Source organism: Muntiacus reevesi, chromosome 17 (assembly GCF_963930625.1).
Source record: "Muntiacus reevesi chromosome 17, mMunRee1.1, whole genome shotgun sequence".
NCBI lineage: Eukaryota > Metazoa > Chordata > Mammalia > Artiodactyla > Cervidae > Muntiacus > Muntiacus reevesi.
The window spans coordinates 56,275,186-56,298,628 of record NC_089265.1 but is presented as its reverse complement, the minus strand read 5'-3'; the positions used below and the strand labels follow the sequence as shown (position 1 = coordinate 56,298,628).

General features: G+C 40.9%; 1 protein-coding gene across 1 annotated transcript in view; it reads right to left on the bottom strand.

Moving 5' to 3' along the window:
• The window catches only part of RECK (reversion inducing cysteine rich protein with kazal motifs), a 77,314-nt gene that overhangs the window by 2,324 nt on the left and 51,547 nt on the right, over positions 1 to 23,443 (bottom strand). The window contains exons 12-20 of the mRNA XM_065908239.1: positions 21,864 to 22,000; positions 18,817 to 18,957; positions 14,846 to 15,034; positions 12,721 to 12,843; positions 10,463 to 10,634; positions 3,816 to 4,008; positions 2,310 to 2,520; positions 1,045 to 1,118; positions 61 to 216 (exon numbers count right to left, since the gene is read on the bottom strand). Of these exons, the coding sequence (XP_065764311.1) occupies positions 61 to 216; positions 1,045 to 1,118; positions 2,310 to 2,520; positions 3,816 to 4,008; positions 10,463 to 10,634; positions 12,721 to 12,843; positions 14,846 to 15,034; positions 18,817 to 18,957; positions 21,864 to 22,000 (1,396 nt within the window). The remainder of the gene's footprint in view (positions 1 to 60; positions 217 to 1,044; positions 1,119 to 2,309; positions 2,521 to 3,815; positions 4,009 to 10,462; positions 10,635 to 12,720; positions 12,844 to 14,845; positions 15,035 to 18,816; positions 18,958 to 21,863; positions 22,001 to 23,443) is intronic.

The following is a 23,443-nucleotide window of genomic DNA, read 5'->3' as shown; positions in this document are numbered from 1 at the left end:
TCCCTTCCGCCCTCCCGATTCAAAGCGACAGGATGGCTGCAGGACCCATGCTGACCGCACCTGTAAAGCTTTTGGATAATGGTCCACAGGAATGATGAGGATCACAATTTCTGACTCAATGCTGAAGTACCCAAACACATCACACTGTGGGACGGACACATGCATGCGGATCTTCTGAAGTATTTCCAGAACTGTGATTGGCTTTTTGTTTGTAACCTAGAAAGAGAAAACTATTCTATTACCTGAAAAAAGAATTCTGTACTACTGCCTAAGCTGTCTTGTTACCTTGCCTAAAACAAGAAGGCTTTTTAATCCTAAGAGCGGGGCAGGGCCTTGCTGGATGAATTCTAAATATTCACAGAACCATTCCAGTAGGGGGTTTTCTGACTGCTGAATTTTCTGGCTGACATAAACACTCTCACCAGGAGCACGTTTTAAGGGACAGTTCTGAGTTGAACGCCATGGGGAAATAATTAAAGCCTTCCTGTAAAAATACAGCTGTTTTCACTGAAATGGGTGCAATTTTTTTAGGCAGTGGTGGGTGTTGGTTGCTGCACTTCTGCAATCTCGTCTTCACAAGAGTGAGCAGCAGAAGTAACGGCACAAAAAGGGAAAAGGGGTGAAGCCATCATGGGAGGATGGTCGATTCTGGACACAGCCCCAGAGGAACAGGGACCACCTGAGGGCGGGCAGCCCTGAAACCATCCGGGGGTCTCCCAGCTGCTGGCTGCTGGGCTCTGGTTCCAGCCCTCACAGGGCTCACTGTGCTGGCAGGAGACCATTTTTAAGCAAGCGCAGGCTCCTGGGTGGCAGAGAAGGTCACTGCACAGCCAGGCTGTACAGGGAAGGGGCACGGGATGGGGGGCAGATGGCCTGAGCTCAAAGCCCAGTCCTTCTGGTTGGGGGCTACCGCACGGCCGTGGGCAAATGTCCCTGTGCAAACTAGATTCTTCATCTATGAACGGGATGACACATTTGTCTGTATGATTACTGACAAGTTTATTAATAAGCTTTCAAGAGTACAGGGCACATAAAGCAACTTACCTTAGCAATGGTATCCAGTTTTTCTTTGTCAAACAAAACTCTTAACATGCCAGCACATAATGGGCAACAGGCACCTGTATAACAGAAACCATTCTGTTTGTGTTCAGAATTAGAAATAAAGAAAATTCAAAATAGTTGGTGAAATTACCAGCCCCTCATTTTGTGCTGGGAAAGTTACCGAAGTCCTTCCTGATGACTGTGCTTTCAGGTATGTTCCCTGATCAACCTGGAGTCTAATGATCTATACATTTACCAAAAGCCTTCCTCCATTCCTGCTGTCCTCCTGTACCACTTCCCAGGCGGGGCAGCTGTGGCTTTATACAGCACAGGGCAAGCTGGCCTTTCCAGAGACACGGGGCCTAGGCCCTGCCCTACCCAGAGCTCACTGTGGGATCCCAGGCAAGTGTCTCCTGTCGGCAAAACACAGGAGCAAGTGTTTCAGAGAGTCCATGGGTGTTTGATTCAAACTGAATTTTAAAAGCTATTGAAACTGTTAAAAAAAACAATAATAACATGTCAGACCATGGTCTCCAGGAGGAAGGAGGCTTTGTTCGCTCACGGCTGTGCCCCCAGCACCTAGACACCTGTCTAGGACATAGTGGATGCTCAAGAAACATTTGCCGAGTTTCTGGACAGAGGAGTGAACTTGTCAGACTCCAGGTGATCTGTTCTGTGCAGACTTGGGATAAAGCCTCTTCTGCTACCTCTGCTTAACCACAGTATGAGACTGAAAGGTAAGCTGTTTGAAAACCGTTAACTGCTTATAAGAGCCTGTGTGAAACAAGACTTCTTGATTATATGCAACCGAAACAATTAAATTAGACACGAAGGCCAGTCTGAGACAACAACTATCTTGTTTTTCTCAATTTAAAATGTTTGTGTTCATCAAAAATACTTCAATTGTTCATTAATGTCCAATTCTTTATTCATTAACTTTATAATAGGCAAACATTATGCCTTTGAACTAATAACCATAATTCCAGCAGCTAAATATTGCTGTTTATCTATTGGTGCTTGAGGTAAGACTGAAATAAGTTTTCCACATTGTTTTAAAACCACGAGACCAGATGATGTCTAAGACAGATCCACCACTTTTTAAGGTAGGCCCAGAGAAATGCATCAATCAGCATTAGGTGGAGTCAAGATTTCCTGAGAAGTTTAAACACACCTAAGTCAGCTTTATTCTTAGTGACTCACTCTCTGAAGACAGATAAGCAAACCTTCCCAACCCCGCCCCTGCCCCACCCCCAGCACTGCCAGCCTACCAGGTGGGATGATGGGTTTGCACTCGGCCGCTGAGAGTGAAGGACACTTCACGGCGGCACACTCAGCCACGGAACTGTACTCGGAGAGGACCCCGACAGCCTGGCAGGGCCCGTGGTAATCGACCGCCACCCGGTCCGAGTAGGCCGCACACACGCTGCTGTAGGTCTCGCCGTTGTGCCCACACACGAGCTCCGGGGCCCTGCAGAAAGGCTGAGGGCGAGAAAGCACACTTGGCGCTAAACTTCTATGGGCACTCTTCCTAACCAAGAATAGGTCTCCCTACTTTTAAGAAGCAGAAAAGACAGTATAAATTCTTGGACACTCTGAAAAGGCTGCTAAACAGGGCGTGGGGTTAGGGGCAACAGGACCGTCCCAAGACTGAATGAAGAGACCACTTTTCTCAGCCTCTCAGGGACCTGGGTGCTCATTCTCTGAGAACTGATATGAGATAAAAAGCCTCCCTTCCTCCCGACTTCCATTATTCAGAAAAGCCTGTTAAAAGAAAACAAGACCAACCTCGATGCAAATTCAGAGGTCTTATCATTTCATACTGGTTCATGGGGTTGCAGAGTCAGACATGACTTAGCGACTGAACAACAATGGGATAGAGAGGGAAGAGGAGAGATGAGGGGAGCAGGCGGACTCTGCATCATGAGGAACATGTAAGAGAAAACCTGCAGCCAGGAAGAGGGTCCAACAAGAGGGAACTCAGAGTAAAGGTACCAGTACACGTAGAACATAAGCTCTGAGGGGAAACAAGCCCAGGGAGATGAGCTGAAGGGACTTTCCTTCCGTGAAAACCAGGAAATGAGAAGCCAGCATGTTGGTGTCAACCGGCTGTGGGCAGGGATTGCTGGTCCAAAGCTGGGCTTCTTCCAGGCAGACGGCCCAGCATACAGATCACTGGTGTGTATGGAAGGTCTCAGTCGGGTTGTCCACAGGGTTATTTTCTGACATGAATACCAATTTCACAACCCTCAAAGGCTAAAGTAAACTGATGTAAGACATTAAGTTTTAGAGAAGTTCTCAGTCAGTTTTCAGGACCTTGGGTGGAACTTCAGTGGAAAGAGTAGGGGGAAAGCTCTTCTCTTGGTTGTTTTCCCTCACATTCTTCCTGGGCTATTTTCTTTCTTTTTTATTATTTTTGTTTGTGCGGTTTTCTAACGAAACAGTTCTGGGCCAACAGAACTAGGGGAAGTGAAGATGCTGCTGACTCATGCCAGGGGTGCAAGGCTTTAAATTCGTTTCTAGTGGTTGGTGTCAAGAAGCCTCTCTTTTTGCTCTGTACACTAGAGGTGCAAAGGGTCATGAGCAAGGGGGCCCTTCAGTGTTAGGAGGAAAAGCCAGCCTCGGATGGTTCATTTTTGATAGAGGACTGAGTGCTCTAGATTTGACGGGATTCACAGAAGACCCTCAGTGGGGGTCTCACTGCTGATTCCCATGTGAGAGATCATAAGCTGATTTCATGCTCGGTGTACTTGGGCTTGTCAGGCCAACAGTGGTACCTGGCACGGGCCTTTGTATAAGAGGCTCTTCCCTCTCTGGTACAAAGTGCAGAGATTGCTGTGCTCCATGTGGTTTGTATCACAGACAGGATCTCGGACCTGGTCACAGGTGAGCTGTCTTGGCAAACACTCATATTGGCTACATCCAAATTTATCAAATGTCGTCAGGCAGACTTGCGGTTTGGGTATGCATCTGAAAAACACAATGAGTCAATGTTGTAAGAGACTGTAGTGGGGCTGGCAGGCAGTGGTGGGGCGCGGGAGGCTGAAGAGAAAGTGAGGGAGCAACCAGAAAGAGTCCCTGGGCCTGAGAGCTTATGGAGGCTTGGGAGTCGGGCGTGCACGTAAAGCAGCCCACCGGGTGGAAGACCACAGGCCAAATGCTCATGAGAATGAGTCATTCTGACTGGGGAGCCTGGAGAAAGCACACGGAGGAGGTGGAGCCAGGAGGATGAAGGCCCGCCAGTCAGAGGGAGCAGCGGAGCAAGCGTGTGATGCCCCAGGCCCTGCGGTGCTGGGGGAGAGCAGGGGGCCCTGAGGGCAGAAGCGAAGGGTGCTCGGGGTGGAAGAGGCATGACACGAGACCACCCGACAGGTCAGGGTCCGGTGTTGGAGGCGTTCCTATCATTTTTCAGGGACTTAATTATCAGCTTGACTAATATGAGTCTATCTTAAGAGAAAACTTCACAGCATATGCTGAAAATTTCAGGCTTCTGTGTTTATAAAGTTGAGGACCTGATGCTGGCTGGTTGTGAATCACTGAGAGAATGCCACCCCATGAAGCTGGGTTTTCCTAGTAATACCCGGACCTGGCTTCATCCTCAATCTCTGAACTCCTGCAGAGGGGTTAGGGAGGATGGTTCTTTTCTTCTTTAGACTTTTTTGCCTCTCTCATTTCTATAAAGGGTATTTATAATTTTCTATAAGAAGATAGGACCTAAGAAAATGTTTAACTTTTACTGGGTATTTAAAATAATAGGACACACAAATATTCATCTATAACATAAAAGGAGAAGAATATATTAGCTAACACCATATAATTTCAAAGGAAATTACTTATTTTTACATGAAATTACCACCACCATCACTACTACTACCTATGGCTACTTTTTTTGATGAGATTTAAAATTAGGATGTATGTAAAGACAAATTAAGAAAACAATCCAATTTACAAGCACATTTACAAAGAATAAAATATCCAGGAATAAATTTAACTAAGGAAAACTATAAGACACTGATAAAATAAACTGAATACAACACAAACAGGTGGAAGGATATACTATGCTCATGGATTAGAAGAACTATCGTTAAAAATGACAGTTACCCGAGGTAAGCTATAGATCCAATGCACTCCCTATCAAATACAAATAGCATTTTTCATAGAACTAGAACAAGTAATTATAAAATTTGTATGGAAACACAAAAGTCCCTGAATAGCCAAAACAATCTTGAGAAAGAACAGAGCCCTCCCTGATTTCAAGCTATACTACAAAGCTATAGTCATCAAACTATATGGTACTAGCACGGAAAATCAATGAACGAAACAGAGAGTCCAGAAATAACCCCACATTTATACAGGCAATTAATCTATGTCAAAGGAGGCAAGAATGCATAATGGAGAAGAGATAGTCTGTTCAATAAATCGTGTTGGGAAAACTGGACAACTACATGTAAAAGAACCACACTGGACCACTTTCTCACACCATACACAAATATAAATTCAAAATGCATTGATGACTTAAATGTAAAACCTGAAACCATAACACTTCTAGAAGAAAACACAGGCAGTATGCTCTCTGACATTAGTCTTAGTAATATTTTTTAGGTATGTCTCCTCAGGCAAGGGAAACAAAAGCAAATATAAACAAATGTTGACTACATCAAACTAAAAAGCTTTTGCACAGCAGAGAAAACCATCAACAAAATGAAAAGGCTGCTTACTGAATGGGAGAACATATTTGCAAAAGATATATGTGATAAGGGGTTAATATCCTAAATATGCAAAGAACTCAAAGAACTCAACATCAAAACAAACAAACAAAAAAAACCCCTAACCCTAAACAACCCAATTAAACAATGGGTGGAGGATGTGAAGAGACATTTTCCCAAAAAAGACAAACAGATGGCTAATAGGAACAGGGAAAGATGCTCAATATCATTAGTAACCAGGGAAATGCAAATCAGAATCACAATGAGACATCACCTCACACCTGTCAGAATGACTATTATCCAAAAGACAACAAATAAGTCTTGATGAAGATATGGAGAAAAGGAAACCCTTCTGTGTGCATGTGATGTATGCTACCCATGTGCACACACAGGACAGAATATTGCTCAGTTGTAGAAAAGAATGAATCTGGTTACAACATGGATGGACCTAGAGAGTGCTATGCTAAGGTGAAATAAGACAAAAAGAGAAAGTCAGATTTCAGTTATATTTGGACTATAAAAAGTGAAACAAATGAACAAACATAGTAAAAGAAACACAGTCAAAGATACAGAGGTCAAAAAGGTGATTGCCAGAGGGGAGGAGAGTGGAGAGAGGAGAGAAATTGTTGTGGAAGACCAAGAGGTACAAAATTCCAGTTGCACAATAAATGAATCATATGTATGAAGTGTACAGTATGGAGAACAGAGCTGATAATTATGTAATATCCTTATATGGTGAAAGATAGTAACTAAACTTACTTCAAAATGTATAGAAATATTGAATCACTATGTTTATACCAGGAACTAACACAGAGTTGTAGGTCAATTATACTTTAAAACAGACAAACTCATAGGAAAAGATCAGATATGTGGTTGCCAGAGGCAAAAGGTGAGGGGAGGGAGACTTAGATGAACGTAGTCAGAACCAGACATGGAACAACAGACTGGTTCCAAATTGGGAAAGGAGTACGTCAAGGCTGTATATTGTCACCCTGCGTATTTAACTTAAATGCAGAGTCAGTCAGTCAGTCAATGAAGAGTACATCATGCGAAATGCTGGACTGTACAAAGCACAAGCTGGAATCAAGACAGCTGGGAGAAATACCAATAATCTCGGATATACAGATGAAATCACCCTTAGAGCAGAAAGTAAACAGGAACTAAAGAGCCTCTTGATGAAAGTGAAAAAGGAGTGGAAAAAGTTGGCTTAAAACTCAACATTCAAAAAACAAAGATCATGGCAACTGGCCCCATCACTTCATGGCAAATAGATGGGGAAACAGTGGAAACAGTGAGAGACTTTATTTTTTGGCTCCAAAATCACTGCAGATGGTGACTGCAGCCATGAAATTAAAAGACACTTCTCCTTGGAAGAAAAGCTATGACCAACCACAGCATATTAAGCAGAGACATTACTTTGCCAACAAAAGTCCATCTAGTCAAAGCTATGGTTTTCCCAGTAGTCATGTATGGATGTGGGATTTGGACCATAAAGAAAGCTAAGTGCTGAAGAATTGATGCTTTTGAACTGTGGTGTTGGAGAAGACTCTTCAGAGTCCCTTGGACTGCGAGGAGATCCAACCAGTCAATCCTAAAGGAAATCAGTCCTTAATATTCATTGAGAGAACTGATGTGATGAAATGACTCATTGGAAAAGACCCTGATGCTGGGAAAGATTGAAGACAGGAGGAGAAGGGGACGATAGAGGATGAGATGGTTGCATGGCTTCACTGACTCAATGGACATGAGTTTGAGCAAGCTCCGGGAGTTGGTGACAAATGGACAGGGAAGCCTGGTGTGCTGGCAGTTCATGGGGTGGCAAAGAGTTGGACATGAATGAGTGACTGAACTGAACTGAACTGAGTCAAAAGATAACAAACTTCTAGTTATAACATAGTGATGTAATGTACAACATGATAAATATGATTAACACTGCTGAGAGTTATATATGGAAGTTATTAAGAGACTAAATCCCAAGAGTTCTTAGCACAAAGAAGAAATTTTTTTTCAATTTCTTCAAGATGATAGATGCTCACTAAACTTACTGTGGTAGTTATTTCATGATGCACGTAAATCAAATCATTGCGCTGTACACCTTAAACTTATACAGGGCTACATGTCAAGTCTATCTCAAAAAAACTAGAAGAAAGAAATTGGAATGCATTAAGTCATAATTTTATAGAAATTTAAGACATTTGAAGAGAAATGAAAAAGAAGACTATTTAGAACTTCACTATCTACTAACATGAAGGAATGAGAACAAAGAATATCACGAGAAATTTGGTAATTTTGGAACGAAAAACATTACTAATTTGAATACACAGAAATAAGAGGATCAACAGGAAAGGCTGAGAATCAGGGCGGGGGCAACAAATTAAAATAAACACTATTGGGGCAGGGACTTGGTCTTGTTGACTACTGTCTTAGTGTTTAGAAAGATCAGTACAACAGTAGATACTTGATGAATGAATACGACTTCATTTATTTTCAAACTTCTATTTTTAAAACAACTATTTTTTGAACAGATAATACAAGCCCATGGAGAAAATGAAAAGACAAAATTGTATATACTGAAAATTAAGTCTCCTGCCTATTCTCTGTATCCCAGCCACCTTCCCTGGAGGTAATCACTTATTACCAACTTCTTATTTATTCTTTCAGAGATATTTTATATAAGAACAAGCATTTATACATGCTGACTCAAAAAGCATGTGTACTTATAATTTTGATATGCTTGACCAAACTGCCCTCCATAGAGGAGGTACCAATCTTTGTCCCAATCCTCTCTTGTATAGGAGTGCCTATTTCCCTATATTTCATTATCAAACTTTTATATCTTTACCAATCTGGTAGGTGGAAAATGGTACACAACTGTAGTTTTAATTTATATTTCTCTTAATATGAGAGAGGTTAAGCTTTGTGGTAGATTGGCTAGAGCTCATTCATCAAATTCATTTAATTTTCTTCCTGGGCATACATCTAGATTACATTTCCCAGCCTCCCTGGAAGTGTCGGCCAAATGAATAAGTTCTAGACAATGGAATGTGGCTACAAGTAGAGATGAATTTTAACTTGGCCTATAAAAGCTTTTCAGGAGCAACCTCCATCATCTCCCTTCTCTTATTTGCCTGACAGAGGACTAGAGGCTGTAGGAGCTGGCTGAGTTGCTAGATGGAAAGATCCTAAGTTTCTGAATCATATGTGGAAGGCCACCTGCTGATCACCCAAATGGACTGTATTTGAATTTCCACTATGTATATTTGGGGGTTTGTATACAGTAGCTAGAGTTACTCCCCCCAACTAATAAAAGCATCTTTTTAAGTGTTTAAGAAGCATTTGTATTTCTTTTCCTATGTTTATGTCCTTGGTCCATTTTCCACTGGTTATAGATCTTTGCCTATTTTTTATTAATATATTAAGTTGTTCATCATTTTCATATTGACTTGTAGGGGTTCTTTATATTATCAGAGATTGTACTGAAACCCCTTTTTCTTACGATTTCTCTTAGTTTGTCATTTGTTACCATGCAGAAAAACTTCATTTTCATGTAGTCGTATTTTTCAAACTGTTCTTTAATATTGATTTTGTATCATACCCAGCCAGGCCTTCCCATTTTTGAGATTTATGGTTTTATTATAAAAGCAGGTCAATCTTATTCAGAAAGGTTACCAAATAGAAGGAAGCAAAGAGATAAGCAGATACCAAAGCAACCCTCAATTCTATGTCACGACACAACTATGTTACCCTTTTGACTCATTTCTTTATCATGTTTTCTTATGCATAACACCCTATCTTCTTTGCAGAACAACCCTTTGGGCTTAGTTTTCATGATGTAAACTTTGCTAGACAGGGACCAGTTCTCTTTGCTAAAAGAGAATTTAAATTTGTTAAAATAAATTCAACACAAGAGAAAACTTTTCCTTCCCTCCATTCATACTGCACAAAGGTTTTTGGGATACAGAAGCAATTGCTTATTCTCCACAATAAGCAAGGACTGTGGTGCTGGGGCGTGTCTTACTCAGCTCTCTGAGGCAGTCAGTGAAAACTTCAATTCCAGAAGCTTGAAACCTAAGAGAATCAGCAGTACCCTTAACCTGCGACCACCTCAAGCAGAAATCCATCACTAAGGTGACATCAACTGCACTCTGAGCTCCTGAGGAAACCAGAGAGAGAGGAGTCCCTAAACAAATAACTTCATAAAATACTGAAAGTGCACCTCCAGAGATTTCCCATGCTCGACCCCTGCAGTGGAGGCGGGTTTTAAGTAGACTATTTGCTATTGCTACCAGGCACCAGGAGCTAATGATAAGAATGCATCCACTTCTCTCGTCTTAGCTGCTGCTTCTCCTGGCCTCACTCTTTGTTTCTGTCTTACAGAACTGGTCTAGCTTCCGGCAGACGCCATGCTCTCTCATTAGCAGCCACGAGCTTTGCTCTGGTTACTCTCCCTGCCTTCATGAATACCACTTTTCCTCTACCGTACACCTTGCTGGCAGTCTTCTCGTTTTCCCAGCTAACTACCACATGCCCTAGAGGCTTTCCCAGGTTCCTCTGGGCCCCCAATCACAGCATATTACCAAGCAGCTTTACCTGGATCTTTCCCTCGAGACTCTAACTTCTCAGGGGAGAGCATCTTAATTCATCTTTGTATTTTTACTGTCTGGTATAGAGTAAGTGGCGACCTTCAGTTGAAAAAGACAAGGAGGCATTTGACTTACCTTTGGTTTTTTGGGCAGGGATTAGGAGTACATGGATCCTTTGAGATGCATGATCCAAACTCAAATTGATGGTCCTGGAGGCCCACACAGCGAGCAATGCATGCGCTGGGGTAAGTGCGTCCATTCTGCCCACAAACGGGTACAAACTGATCTGCACAGTTGCAGGGCAGACCTGGAGGGGGAGAGCACCTCAGCGATTGCTCTTGTATGGCCCCTTCCTCTGTTTACTAATTAAGGTTAAACCACTGACAAGCAGCCAGAGGTCTCAGGTTAACACAGAATTTAACATTAGGTCGGGGGTGGGGGGGGGCTGTATGGAGGCGGGGGGGGGGGGGCGGAATCCTCCCATCTCAGTGTTTTTAAAGGTGGCAAGGTTCTGAAAAGTCATTTGTCTGCACAAAGACTTTTCTTTGTTCCATTTATTGCCTGCTAACTGAGGGCTTCCAGATCTTGATCCCAGGGATAGAGATCCTTGCAAATTAAACTACGGGTAGGAAAGGTAAAGAATGTTTCTCCCAATCTGATATATAAAAGGGAATTTCCAGAATGTTCAAGGATAATACCAAAAAACAAGACAAAGAATGAAGGTTGTAAATGCCTCACATAGATTCTTTCCACTTCCTTAGGGAGGGGGAAGAACAAGAAGTTAGTAACTTGCGAAGTTATTGTAACTTAAAGCTTAAGAATTTTTATGAACATCTCCTTCTGAGTCCTGTGTGGACTGGGGCCCTATCTGAGTCCCCCCAAATGTGTATACTTTGTGGCCAGTAAAATCTCCTTAGAGTCTGCTAGCTAAATTGTCTTTTTTTTTGTCTGTGTCGCATGCCTTATGGGATTTTAGTTCCTCGACCAGGTATAGAACCCAGGCCTTCGACAGTGAAAGTGTGGAGCACTAACCACTGGACTACCAGGGAACTCCCGTTAAACAGTCATTAATGTAACTCATCCCAGGACATGAGGGGCTACACACTACAGGGAGAAAGGGTCCTGCTAGCTATAAACTTCAACTTCTAAAAACACTGTGATGTAAGTCAATAAGGAAAAGTCTTCCTTGTAAATCTTTAGTTCATTTCTCATCCCACATCATTTTTCGGTTTCTCTAGGCAGAATGAACTGTCCCCACCAGAGCACAGCAGATAAAGGATAAAAATAAAGGACAACGACAACAAGACAAAAAAGCAGCAAACCTTGGTGCTCGTTAGGGTGGATAGAGGACGGGTTGGAGCTGGCCCTGCCCCTACTTCCCCATCAGCCTGAGTTCACTTCTTGTTTCTGATCTCCCTTTTATTTCCAATGTGCAGGAGATACAAGGTTGGTAAATCCTATTCTGTTCTCCTCCTACCCTATTCCATGTGTAATACCAGCTCAAAGTCAAGCTGCTGCAGCAGCAGCAAGAAATGGTTTAAGGGCAACTACCTAACTCCTTTTTGCCCAGACCAGATTTGGGGGAAAAGTAGATACCAGTGAATACTGGCAACTATGCTGTTGCTGTTGACAATTGGAGTTTCTTCTCAAGAAAAGAGCGTCTCATCTCACTAACCTTGTTACTGTGGCTGATGTGAGCGTAATACCAGCAGCATAAAGCCTAGGAAAGTCAAGAAAGTAGTATTCTTGATTGACTGTTCATAAAAATTAAGTTTCAAAATTACAATAATTTCCCAAGTTACTTCCCTGTTATTTCCCCTCTCTAAGGAGATATGAATGGAAGGAATCTATGTAAGGTGTTTACAGCCTCTGTCTTTGTCTTGCTACTGTTATCACTCTTCAACATTCCAGAAAACCCCCAGACTTGACATATCTAAATTATAGATTTTATATCTAGATTGGGAGAAATATTCTTTACTTTTTCTTCCAGTAGCTTTGTTTGTAGGGGTCCCTGCCTATATGAATCCAGTAAGCCAAGGTAGGACAAGGAAGAACATGGTTTAAAAAAAACAAACACAAAAGCAAATTTACAAAATACATGGACACTTTAAACTATAATGGTAGGGGTAAATGGGTAGAAAAATTCCATTTAACTAAAACTATACCAATCACTGGCCCTGCTCTTTTTGACTTATGGAATTTCAAAAGGACCTTAAGGAACCACTTACTTTAATGCCTTCAATTTATAGAGGAGGAAGCAATCCAGAGAGCAAAGTACCCTGCTCTCAGGTTATGTGTTTACTTTACTGTGCACGTTTGCAGTTAACGAGACGCTGCCTTCAAAGGAGAACGGGTACAGAGGGTGAGGAAAGCTGCTAGATGAGCACGGTTACCTGTGAAGGTACGACGGTCATCTTCTGAGCTGTGCTCACTGAGACACAAGCGGGTGGAACACACCAAGCTGCCAGCAAAACAAGAGCAGATATTGCAGTCGACGTTAAAGGAAGTTCCATGACCTGAGGAAAAGGGAAATAAAATGCTGATCTGTGTCATGAGTTTATAAATATATCACAAATAAAGAATTACATAGTTTAAAAAGTTTTAAAATAGAAATTCTTGAAAGATGACTTCTGAATATATAAACTAGGGAATTAAACTTGTAATACTGGTATTTTCATATTGACCTCCTACCATATCACCTCCAAACCCCTAATATGCTCATCTCACTAGACTGCTCCAAATTCTCTATCTTATCATGTAAAGCATGACTTCAATTCCTCATCCCAGGTTCTTTTGTACAGAAAAGGTATTTACTCAGTGAAAATTTATGGAAAGAATGAGTTTATCTTCTGATGTTTTCTGTGATTCAAGGTACCTATGTTACATTTTAGCTAATTAGAATATGGACTAAGCAATGAATACCTGACTTGCTGGTCTAAGCAGAAATTTGCAAGCTCTTTTTAGTCAAAAGTACTCTTCTTAAAGTAAGATCTCACACAGAAGAGTAGAACAAGAGGCATATAAAAGCTGAACTACTTTAGTTGATGGGTAAGGGGATGGATGTAGAGGTAGCAGAATGAGCAGGTGGGGTGGGGAACACATTCTCAAAAGTGGTATTTTTTCCCCACAGTTTTTGAGGTTATATATTGATATGAAGAGTTACTAAGGGCTATTAGCAAAAGATGGTTTAAGGAAGCAATGAGAAAGTAAGACCCTCAGACTTTTAGAGAAGGTGATCAAACGGGGAGGCACTCTTAATGTGCTCTCTCCCAACCCCTAACTAACAGTGCAGTTCCCATCCCTTTGCTTCCCATGATGTCAACCTCTGGGTTTTACTTCTGGGAAAGGGGCAAAGCAGAGACAGACTGTTGAGAAATGGGTGGGAAGGAGCAGACCTGTGTCCTTGCCTGTGGAGGGCAAGGGCGTTGTTGTCAGATAGGCCTAGGACTGAATTCTGCTTTGATCATTTACTAGTTGGGTGACCTCTCTAAGCATCAGCTTCCTTACACAGTACCTGTATTAAACATCTGGGAGGATTTAACGAGATAACACAGGCCAAGGCTCGGTGCAGTACTGGCACACAGCTAAGAGTTCAGTGCTCGTCACTACCAGCTGGTAGTGGTGCCTTCTTGATGAGGCTTCTAAGACGGTTCCTTAGAAGCCCTTCTGTTCCATACAGTTTGAAAAATACTTCCCTACAACATCTGATTTGTAGACTTTTACTCCCTGGTGAGGAAGCCATCCAGTGTTCTCCCTACCAAGTTAACACAACTAATCTTGTGTTAAAAACAAGTGTGGAGATTTCTTAAAAAACTGGAAATAGAACTGCCATATGACCCAGCAATCCCACTTCTGGGCATACACACTGAGGAATCCAGATCTGAAAGAGACACGTGCACCCCAGTGTTCATTGCAGCACTGTTTATAATAGCCAGGACATGGAAGCAACCTAGATGCCCATCAGCAGACGAATGGATAAGGAAGCTGTGGTACATATACACCATGGAATATTACTCAGCCGTTAAAAAGAATTCATTTGAATCAGTTCTAATGAGATGGATGAAACTGGAGCCCATTATACAGAGTGAGGTGAGCCAGAAAGATAAAGAACATTACAGTATACTAATAGATATATACGGAATTTAGAAAGATGGTAACGATGGCCCTATATGCAGGGCAGAAGAAGAGACGCAGAAGTACAGAACAGACTTTTGAACTCTGTGGGAGAAGGGGAGGGTGGGATGTTTCGAAAGAACAGCATGTATATTATCTATGGTGAAACAGACCACCAGCCCAGGTGGGAGGCATGAATCAAGTGCTTGGGCCTGTTGGGCTGGGAAGATCCAGAGGAATCGGGTGGAGAGGGAGGTGGGATGGGGGACCGGGATGGGGAATTCGTGTAACTCTATGACTGATTCATATCAATGTATGACAAAACCCACTGAAAGAAAAACAACAACAACAACAAAAAAAAACAAAATAAAACAAAAAAACAAATAAAAACAGTTCAAGACTCACTTTTTCTTTTTCCTCCAACAATACAAGACTTCTGAAGGTCTATACAGTGCATCTCTATACAGTTTTCTAAGAGTCCACTTTGCCCACATGAGCAAATTTTGTAACAACCAACTTCCCCTGAAGATGATGGCACCTGGATCAGTGTCCCTTGACGGACAATAAAATCAGATGCTTCTCCCAATTTGCAGCCTGTAGGGACAAAAATGAGCTGAGAGAGCTGGTACTGTTCCCTGATATTGTTTTGTGATATCAGATATACTTCACATAAGTTTTGTAGATATTGTGTGGCCACTAAAGATTACGTAATAAAACTTTCACTAAACTAGGGAATTGCTTTGGTTCACTGGCCACAAACAAACAAAAATTCCATGTTCCGTCTGTGAAGTGGTGGTGATTAAAGGACATATTTCCCAAAGTTAGCGATAGTTCTTACAAAAAAGCTATAAGATAAGTAGTTCTTAAAAATTTTTAGGGCTTATCAAATACATTTTAAAATTACAGATGTTTAAAAAATATAACATGGCAACTGAGAGTAATTTTAGAATAATCTGGTCAGAAAAATTTTAGAGATGGAATGAAGACACATCTTAAATTCAAAGAAAACTGAATACTTGATTGGACTTAACGAAAATCCATTTATTTTCAATTTTAACAAGATTTATTATGATGCTATAGCTGATATCTGTTCAGTTCAGTTCAGTCGCTCAGTCATGTCTGACTCTCTGCGACCCCATGAATCGCAGCACGCCAGGCCTCCCTGTCCATCACCAACTCCCAGAGTTTACCCAAATCATGTTCATTGAGTTGGTGATGCCATCCAACCATCTCATCCTCTGTCGTCCCCTTCTCCTCCTGCCTACAATCCCTCCCAGCATCAGGGTCTTTTCCAAAAAGTCAACTCTTCGCATGAGGTGGCCAAAGTATTAGAGTTTCAGCTTCAGCATCAGTCCTTCGAATGAACACCCAGGACTGATCTCCTTTAGGATGGACTGGTTGGATCTCCTTGCAGTCCAAGGGACTCTCAAGTCTTCTCCAACACCACAGTTCAAAAGCATCAATTTTTCGGTGCTCAGCTTTCTTCACAGTCCAACTCTCACATCCATACGTGACCACTGGAAAAACCATAGCCTTGACTAGATGGACTTTTGTTGGCAAAGTAATGTCTCTGATTTTTAATATGCTGTCTAGGTTGGTCATAACTTTCCTTCCAAGAAGTAAGCGTCTTTTAATTTCATGGCTGCAATCACCATCTGCAGTGATTTTGGAGCCCCCAAAAATAAAGTCTGACACTGTTTCCACTGTTTCTTCATCTATTTCCCATGAAGTAATGCAACCAGATGCCATGATCTTAATTTTCTGAATGTTGAGCTTTAAGCCAACTTTTTCACTCTCCTCTTTCACTTTCATCAAGAGACTCTTTAGTTCTTCTTCACTTTCTGTCATAAGAGTGGTGTCATCTGCATATCTGAGGTTATTGATATTTCTCCTGGCAATCTTGATTCCAGCTTGTGCTTCATCCAGCCCAGCATTTCTCATGATGTACTCTGCACATAAGTTAAATAAGCAGGGTGACAATATACAGCCTTGACATACTCCTTTTCCTATTTGGAACCAGTCTGTTGTTCCATGTCCAGTTCTAACTGTTGCTTCCTGACCTGCATACAGGTTTCTCAAGAGGCAGGTCAGGTGGTCTGGTATTCCCATCTCTTTCAGAATTTTCCACAGTTTATTGTGATCCACACAGTCAAAGACTTTGGCATAGTCAATAAAGCAGAAATAGATGTTTTTCTGGAACTCTTGCTTTTTGATTATCCAGCGAATGTTGGCAATTTGATCTCTGATTCCTCTACCTTTTCTAAAACCAGCTGGAACATCTGGAAGTTCATGGTTCACGTATTGCTGAAGCCTGACTTGGAGAATTTTGAGCATTACTTTACTAGTGTGTGGGATGAGTGCAATTGTGTGGTAATTCGAGCATTCTTTGGCATTGCCTTTCTTTGGGATTGGAATGAAAACTGATCTTTTCCAGTCCTGTGGCCACTGCTGAGTTTTCCAAATTTGCTGGCATATTGAGTGCAGCACTTCCACAGCACCATCTTTCAGGATTTGAAATAGCTCAACTGGAATTCCATCACCTCTACTAGCTTTGTTCATAGTGATGCTTCCTAAGGCCCACTTGACTTCACATTCCAGGATGTCTTGCTCTAGGTGAGTGATCACACCATCGTGATCATCTGGGTCATGAAGATCTTTTTTGTACAGTTCTTCTGTGTATTCTTGCCACCTCTTCTTAATATCTTCTGCTTCTGTTAGGTCCATACCATTTCTGTCCTTTGTTGAGCTCGAGCCCACCTTGGCATGAAATGTTCCCTTGGTATCTCTCATTTTCTTGAAGAGATCTCTAGTCTTTCTCATTCTGTTGTTTCCCTCTATTTCTTTGCACTGATCGCTGAGGAAGGCTTTCTTATCTCTCCTTGCTATTCTTTGGAACTCTGCATTCAAATGGGAATATCTTTCCTTTTCTCCTTTGGTTTTCACTTCTCATCTTTTCATAGCTATTTGTAAGGCCTCCTCAGACAATCATTTTGCCTTTTTGCATTTCTTTTCCATGGGGATGGTCTTGATCCCTGTCTCCTATACAGTGTCATGAACCTCCGTCCATAGTTCATCAGGATCAGATCTAGTCCCTTAAATCTATTTCTCACTTCCACTGTATAGTCATAAGGGATTTGATTTAGGTCATACCTGAATGGTCTAGTGGTTTTCCCTACTTTCTTCAATTTAAGTCTGAATTTTGTAATAAGGAGTTCATGATCTGAGCCACAATCAGTTCCCAGTCTTGTTTTTGCTGACTGTATAGAGCTTCTCCATCTTTGGCTGCAAAGAATATAATCAATCTGATTTCGGTGTTGACCATCTGGTGATGTCCATGTGTAGAGTCTTCTCTTGTGTTGTTGGAAGAGGGTGTTTGCTATGACCAGTGTGTTCTCTTGGCAGAACTCTATTAGCCTTTGCCCTGCTTCATTCCGTACTCCAAGGCCAAATTTGCCTGTTATTCCAGGTGTTTCTTGACTTCCTACTTTTGCATTCCAGTTCCCTATAATGAAAAGGACATCTTTTCTGGATGTTAGTTCTAAAAGGTCTTGTAGGTCTTCATAGAACCGTTCAACTTCAGCTTCTTCAGCGTTACTGGTTGGGGCATAGGCTTGGATTACCGTGATACTGAATGGTTTGCCTTGGAAACAAACAGAGATCATTCTGTCATTTTTGAGATTGCATCCAAGTACTGCATTTCGGACTCTTTTGTTGACCATGATGGCTACTCCATTTTTTCTAAGTATTACACAAACATTATAAAGGGCCCTTTGAGATATGCTTATTTAATATTTTGTTCCTTTTTACTTCACATGTTTAAAAATGTTGATTCTAACATGACAAAGAAATATTTTCAATTGGAAAATAGGTAAAAGAAAGCACACATATTCTAAAGGGGCCCACACAGAGATAAAGATCATAAATATTCTATGGGATAAAAATTTTTCAGCCTTAAAATATTTTGCATTCCAGCACAACATTAAATTTATGAAGATAAGTACACATCCAATTGAGAACACTATTTCTCTATGTATTAAAGGAAAAGAAAAGAAAAAAACATGAATAATGTGCAGTACATTTTCTCAAACATTACAACACAGAAGACCAAGTACAAAAAACTAGCCCAAGGTTCTTTTTTCCTTTGGTTGTCAAGAACCTTATGACTCATTATGAGAATCTGGTTTTGAAAGTGAAATAAGTTTACAATCTAAATGACTACTGAAAATTATTTTTTTGTCTTCCTCTGCTTACATAAATAATACATGTTTATTTGAAAAACATAATTTAGAAAATAATCTCATTACAAAGATAACTCCTATAAAGAAACAACAGCAGCACATACCCTTGCCCATCCCACACCCCACCCCACCTCTTACCCTGAACACAGGAGTATGGAAGGCAGGGATCACCAGATGGACAACCTTTCCGGTTTACCTCACAGAGCTCGTTGGCAGGGCAAGGGTTTGGGTTACAAGGATGAGTCACCTCTTCAACAATGTTACCTAAAGAACTTGGCCCTGAGAAAACAAAAACAGATCAGTTTAAACACCCAAAAGAGTAGAAGAGGTCTGTAAATTGTCTGAATTAATGACATCTGGAACTAATGGACAGCTAATGAGGTCTGTATAGTCAAAGCTATGGTTTTTCCAGTAGTCATGTATTGATGTGAGAGTTGGACCATGAAGAAGGCTGAGCACCAAAGAATTGATGCTTTCAAACTGTGGTGCTGGACGAGACTCTTGAGGGTCTGTTGGTCAACAAGGAAATCCAATCAGTCAATCCTAAAGGAAATCAACCCTGAATATTCATTGGAAGGACTGATGCTGAAGCTGAAGCTCCAATACTTTGGCCATCTGATGTGAAGAGCTGACTCAACAGAAAAGACCCTGGTGCTGGGAAAGATTGAGGGCAGGAGCAGAAGAGGGTGGCAGAGGATGAGATGGTTGGTTTGCATCATCCACTCAATAAACATGAGTTTAAGCAAACTCTGGGAGATAGTGAAGGACAGGGAAGCCTGGCGTGCTGCAGTCCATAGGGTGGCAAAGAACTGGACACAACTGAGGGAGTGAACAACAACATGAGGTCTGATTCAAGTGAGTTATTGAAATAGACTTCCTGATCAACTGTGCATTTAGCATAAACAAACATTTATTTATTTGTTTATTTATTGGGTGCCTATGATAATGCCTGGCAAGGTTCTAGGTTCTGGAGATACAGAAGTGAACAAAAAAGGCAAATCTCTATAGCTTATATTTTGGTCAGGAAATAGACAATAAATAGACTCTGCATGTGTGTGTGTATGAATGTAAGTAAAAAGTCATATAACTATAAGCAGTATAAAGGGATGGAATGTAACATATATTTTGAATAAGGTGGTCAAATAGATGCTTATGTCTAAGAGGGATAATTTAGCACATTCACCATAAATAATGATAATTTATTATGGTAAGATGAACCATATACCATGACCATATTGGTTAACTTATTAAATAATGACCAAGGAAAAATCTCACTTAATATACAGTCATCCCTCAGTATCTGTGGGAGGTTGATTCCAACACTCCCATGGATATCAAATTCTGAGAATGCTCAAGTCCTTAATATAAAATGGTGTAGAATTTGCACATAACCTAAGCACACTCTCCCGCGTACTTTAAATTATCTCCAGATTATTTATAATACCTAATACAATGTAAATATGATGTAAATAGCTATAAATGAAATGTAAATGTTATGTAAGTAATTTCCAGGTATACAACATTCAAAGTTTGCTTTTTGTAACTTTCTGGAGTTTTTTTTTCTGAATATTTTCAGTTTGCAAATGCAGAACCTGTGGATATGGAAGGCAAACTCTGTGTGACATTTTAAGAGTACTGAAATGTAAACAAAAGCATTTCTTTAAGTTTCCTCCCACTGAAATAGTCTCTGTCTACACATATATTTGACTACACTATTGGCATTCAGGATTATGAATATACTCATTTTGCTTACTTGATTTTAGGCCAGACTCAGACTCTAAGGCTAATAGAGTATAGGACTTATGGAATTTATCTCATTCAGCCCTATCATTTTATAAATAGGGAAGCTGAGGCTCACAGAAGTCATCTGCTTAAAATCACAGAGGCCTATGATTCTAGTCAGTCTAATGCTCTCTTTTCCCCTACACTTGTCACTAAGGTTAAGGGACACGGTCTGTTTGTCTTGATTAAAATATAGTGGATATTGTGAGCTGCAAACGTAGTACCCACTCTTTTCTTTTTACTTACTACCAGGTTGGCAATGGGCCCAGAGATAAAAAATCTTTCCCAGCTTCCCATACAATGAGGGGTGGTTTTCCCTTACAAGAGGTAGCTAAAATTAAAATAGTCATGTTGTGATGGTAAAGTACATGAAGTAACCTTGATGATGGAAGCCAAGCACTAAGAATAGTGGAGAAAGAAAAGGGAACCTGGATTCCACTGTAACAGCCCTAGACTATTTGTTTCTGGGCTTTCTTTTGCTTCCATCTGTTCTATTATTTGCAGTTGAACTCAATCCTATCTTAACACAGGGAAATAAAGCTAGTTTGAGCCAGCTCACAGCACTAAGCCCCTCAGTGGTAGCCTAAACCCTTCTCTTAACTATATGTACTTAGCCTCTCAGTCATGTCTGACTCTGCGACCCCAGGGACTGTATAGCCCACCAGCCCACGGGGATTCTCCAGGCAAGAATACTGGAGTGGGTTGCCAGGCCCTTCTCCAGGAGATCGTCCCAACCCAGGGATCGAACCCAGGCCTCCAGCATTGCAGGTAGACTTTTACTGAGCCACCAGAGAAGCCCCTTAACTACGTAGTGTCTGTGAATTTTATTCCCTGGTTTCCACCACACAGTCACCTTCTGCTAGGAAGCTTAGCTCCAGAATCCCTCGAGGAGATAGAAACTTATTCTTCTAGTTCTTGGTAGGAGTATTTGGTACAGAGAAAACTCCATTTTCATGTACTAAACCAGACCATCATTCCTTACTTCCTATTTGGTGGGTAAGTCCAAGCCAATGCCTGGCTCAGCTTCCACTGATATTTAGATGACAAGAAGCTGAAGCTGAAGACTCCCTAGGGGAAATTCTACTTGATCAAATCATGGTAAGGAGACAGCAATGATAAAGACCTGGTTATTCGAGAATGCTGACACATGACTCATCACTAAAAATTTCTGATTGACAACAGTTCACTACCCACTCAGACTGATAATGATAGTTGCTCTGTGTACATATTTTAAGATGACAATTCTTTCCTGGGCTGAAAAGGGCAAGCAAATAAGATAAGAGTCCGCAGATGAGATATTATCATCAAACCACATGTTCTCAACAGATAGATGCTCATGAAAGCAAACATCAAGGGCAGAGATAGAAGGGAGAAGCCTTTAAATTAAAAAAAAAAGTACTTACTGAGGTATGTATCCAAAGGTATGCAATTCTCCAGGTCATCTGTGGGTGACAGAAGCTCACAAATACTTTCAGCTGTGTGGTCTTCGGGGAATTTGTTCTGGTCCCCACATTTCTTGAGAATCTCTACACAATCTGATCTTGAAAAGGAAAATACATACAAATTTAGGATTTGAGGAACCTCCTCACTCCTCAGGTTGCCTAGCCAATATCAATTCTGTTTCAGAAGCTTTTCAGAAAGTGAGTTTCTACAACTCAACAATGTTTCACACTTTGTTAGGTGCATGATAAAAGAGAATAGGAGTGACAGCAGACCTTAGGTTGAAGAGTAAGTAATGTACTACACTATCAAAGCACCCCTAACTTTCTCTGACCTGAGATCAAAAGCCTTGCTCAAATTTTACACTCATGCCTACTGTCACTACTATCAATGTGGTTTTCCACTGTCACTGGAAGGAAATTAACCTAGGCTAGTCTGATGTGCTCTTTGTGAAATCATATTCCTTTCTCTCAGGGCCCATGCATGCTTGCTTCTTCCTTTCTTCTCCCCTCACTCCTCTTCCTGCCTTTCTCTTTTTAAATATCTGTTTATACCAACATTAAAGTGTTTGGCCTATAACAACTGGGAAATCTACTACTTTAAAATTTTCTGTCTTCAATAGAAATTTGACCCCTCTATAAAGTTTCTGTGCTAAGGGTCTATAAATTTCCCACTTGTTGCTGCTTGCCTTTCACATAGTAGTTATTTCTCAACTCTCCCCTACTCAGGCCACCCCCAAGTCGTGTCAGAGAATGGATCTGGACCCTATTCAAGATTGAAATAATCTGCAATCAGTCATCAAGTGCCCAGAAACTTAGGGGCTGGATATTAACTTGGTTTTGGAAAAGGTTTTTGGCAAAAAATAGATGCTTGAAGAGAAGCTGACAGAGATTACTATGTAGTTAATGCTTCTGGTTTCACACACCACAGCAACTTTCATCTTTATTTTATCCAGATTCCCTCTTTTTATCTTCCTATTTACTTAAAGATTTTTTAATTGAAGTATAGTTGATTTATAATGCTGTGTTGGTTTCAGATGTACAACAAACTGGTTTAGTTATATATATATATGTGTGTGTGTGTGTGTATATCTATGTGTGTATCTATATATATACTCTTTTTCAGATTCTTCTCCCTTATAGGTTATTTCAAAATATTGAGTACAGTTCCCTGTGCTGTACAATAGGCCCTTCAAACTTTGTCCTACAACAGAGCTGAGTAAGTCAGTCACTCAGAAGCGTTTATTAGGAACAGACCCTATTGACTATATTTACTAAGTCTCTCACTCATCAAACATTTCTGGAATATCTATTGCACTTTAGGATTGTGCTCATCCTGAAGAGGAGAAAAAGAAGAGAGAAAAGATAAGAAAAAAAGGTTCAAAGAAGAATGTTTATCCTCAAGGAGAGCAAAGCTAACAGGATATAAGACAAATATACATATTAAAATAAACGAATAGAATTGTGCATCGAAGGTACTCACTATTTCTTGAACTAAGTTCCATGAGAAAAGTACAAATGAAGGTCTATAGAAATTGTAGTTT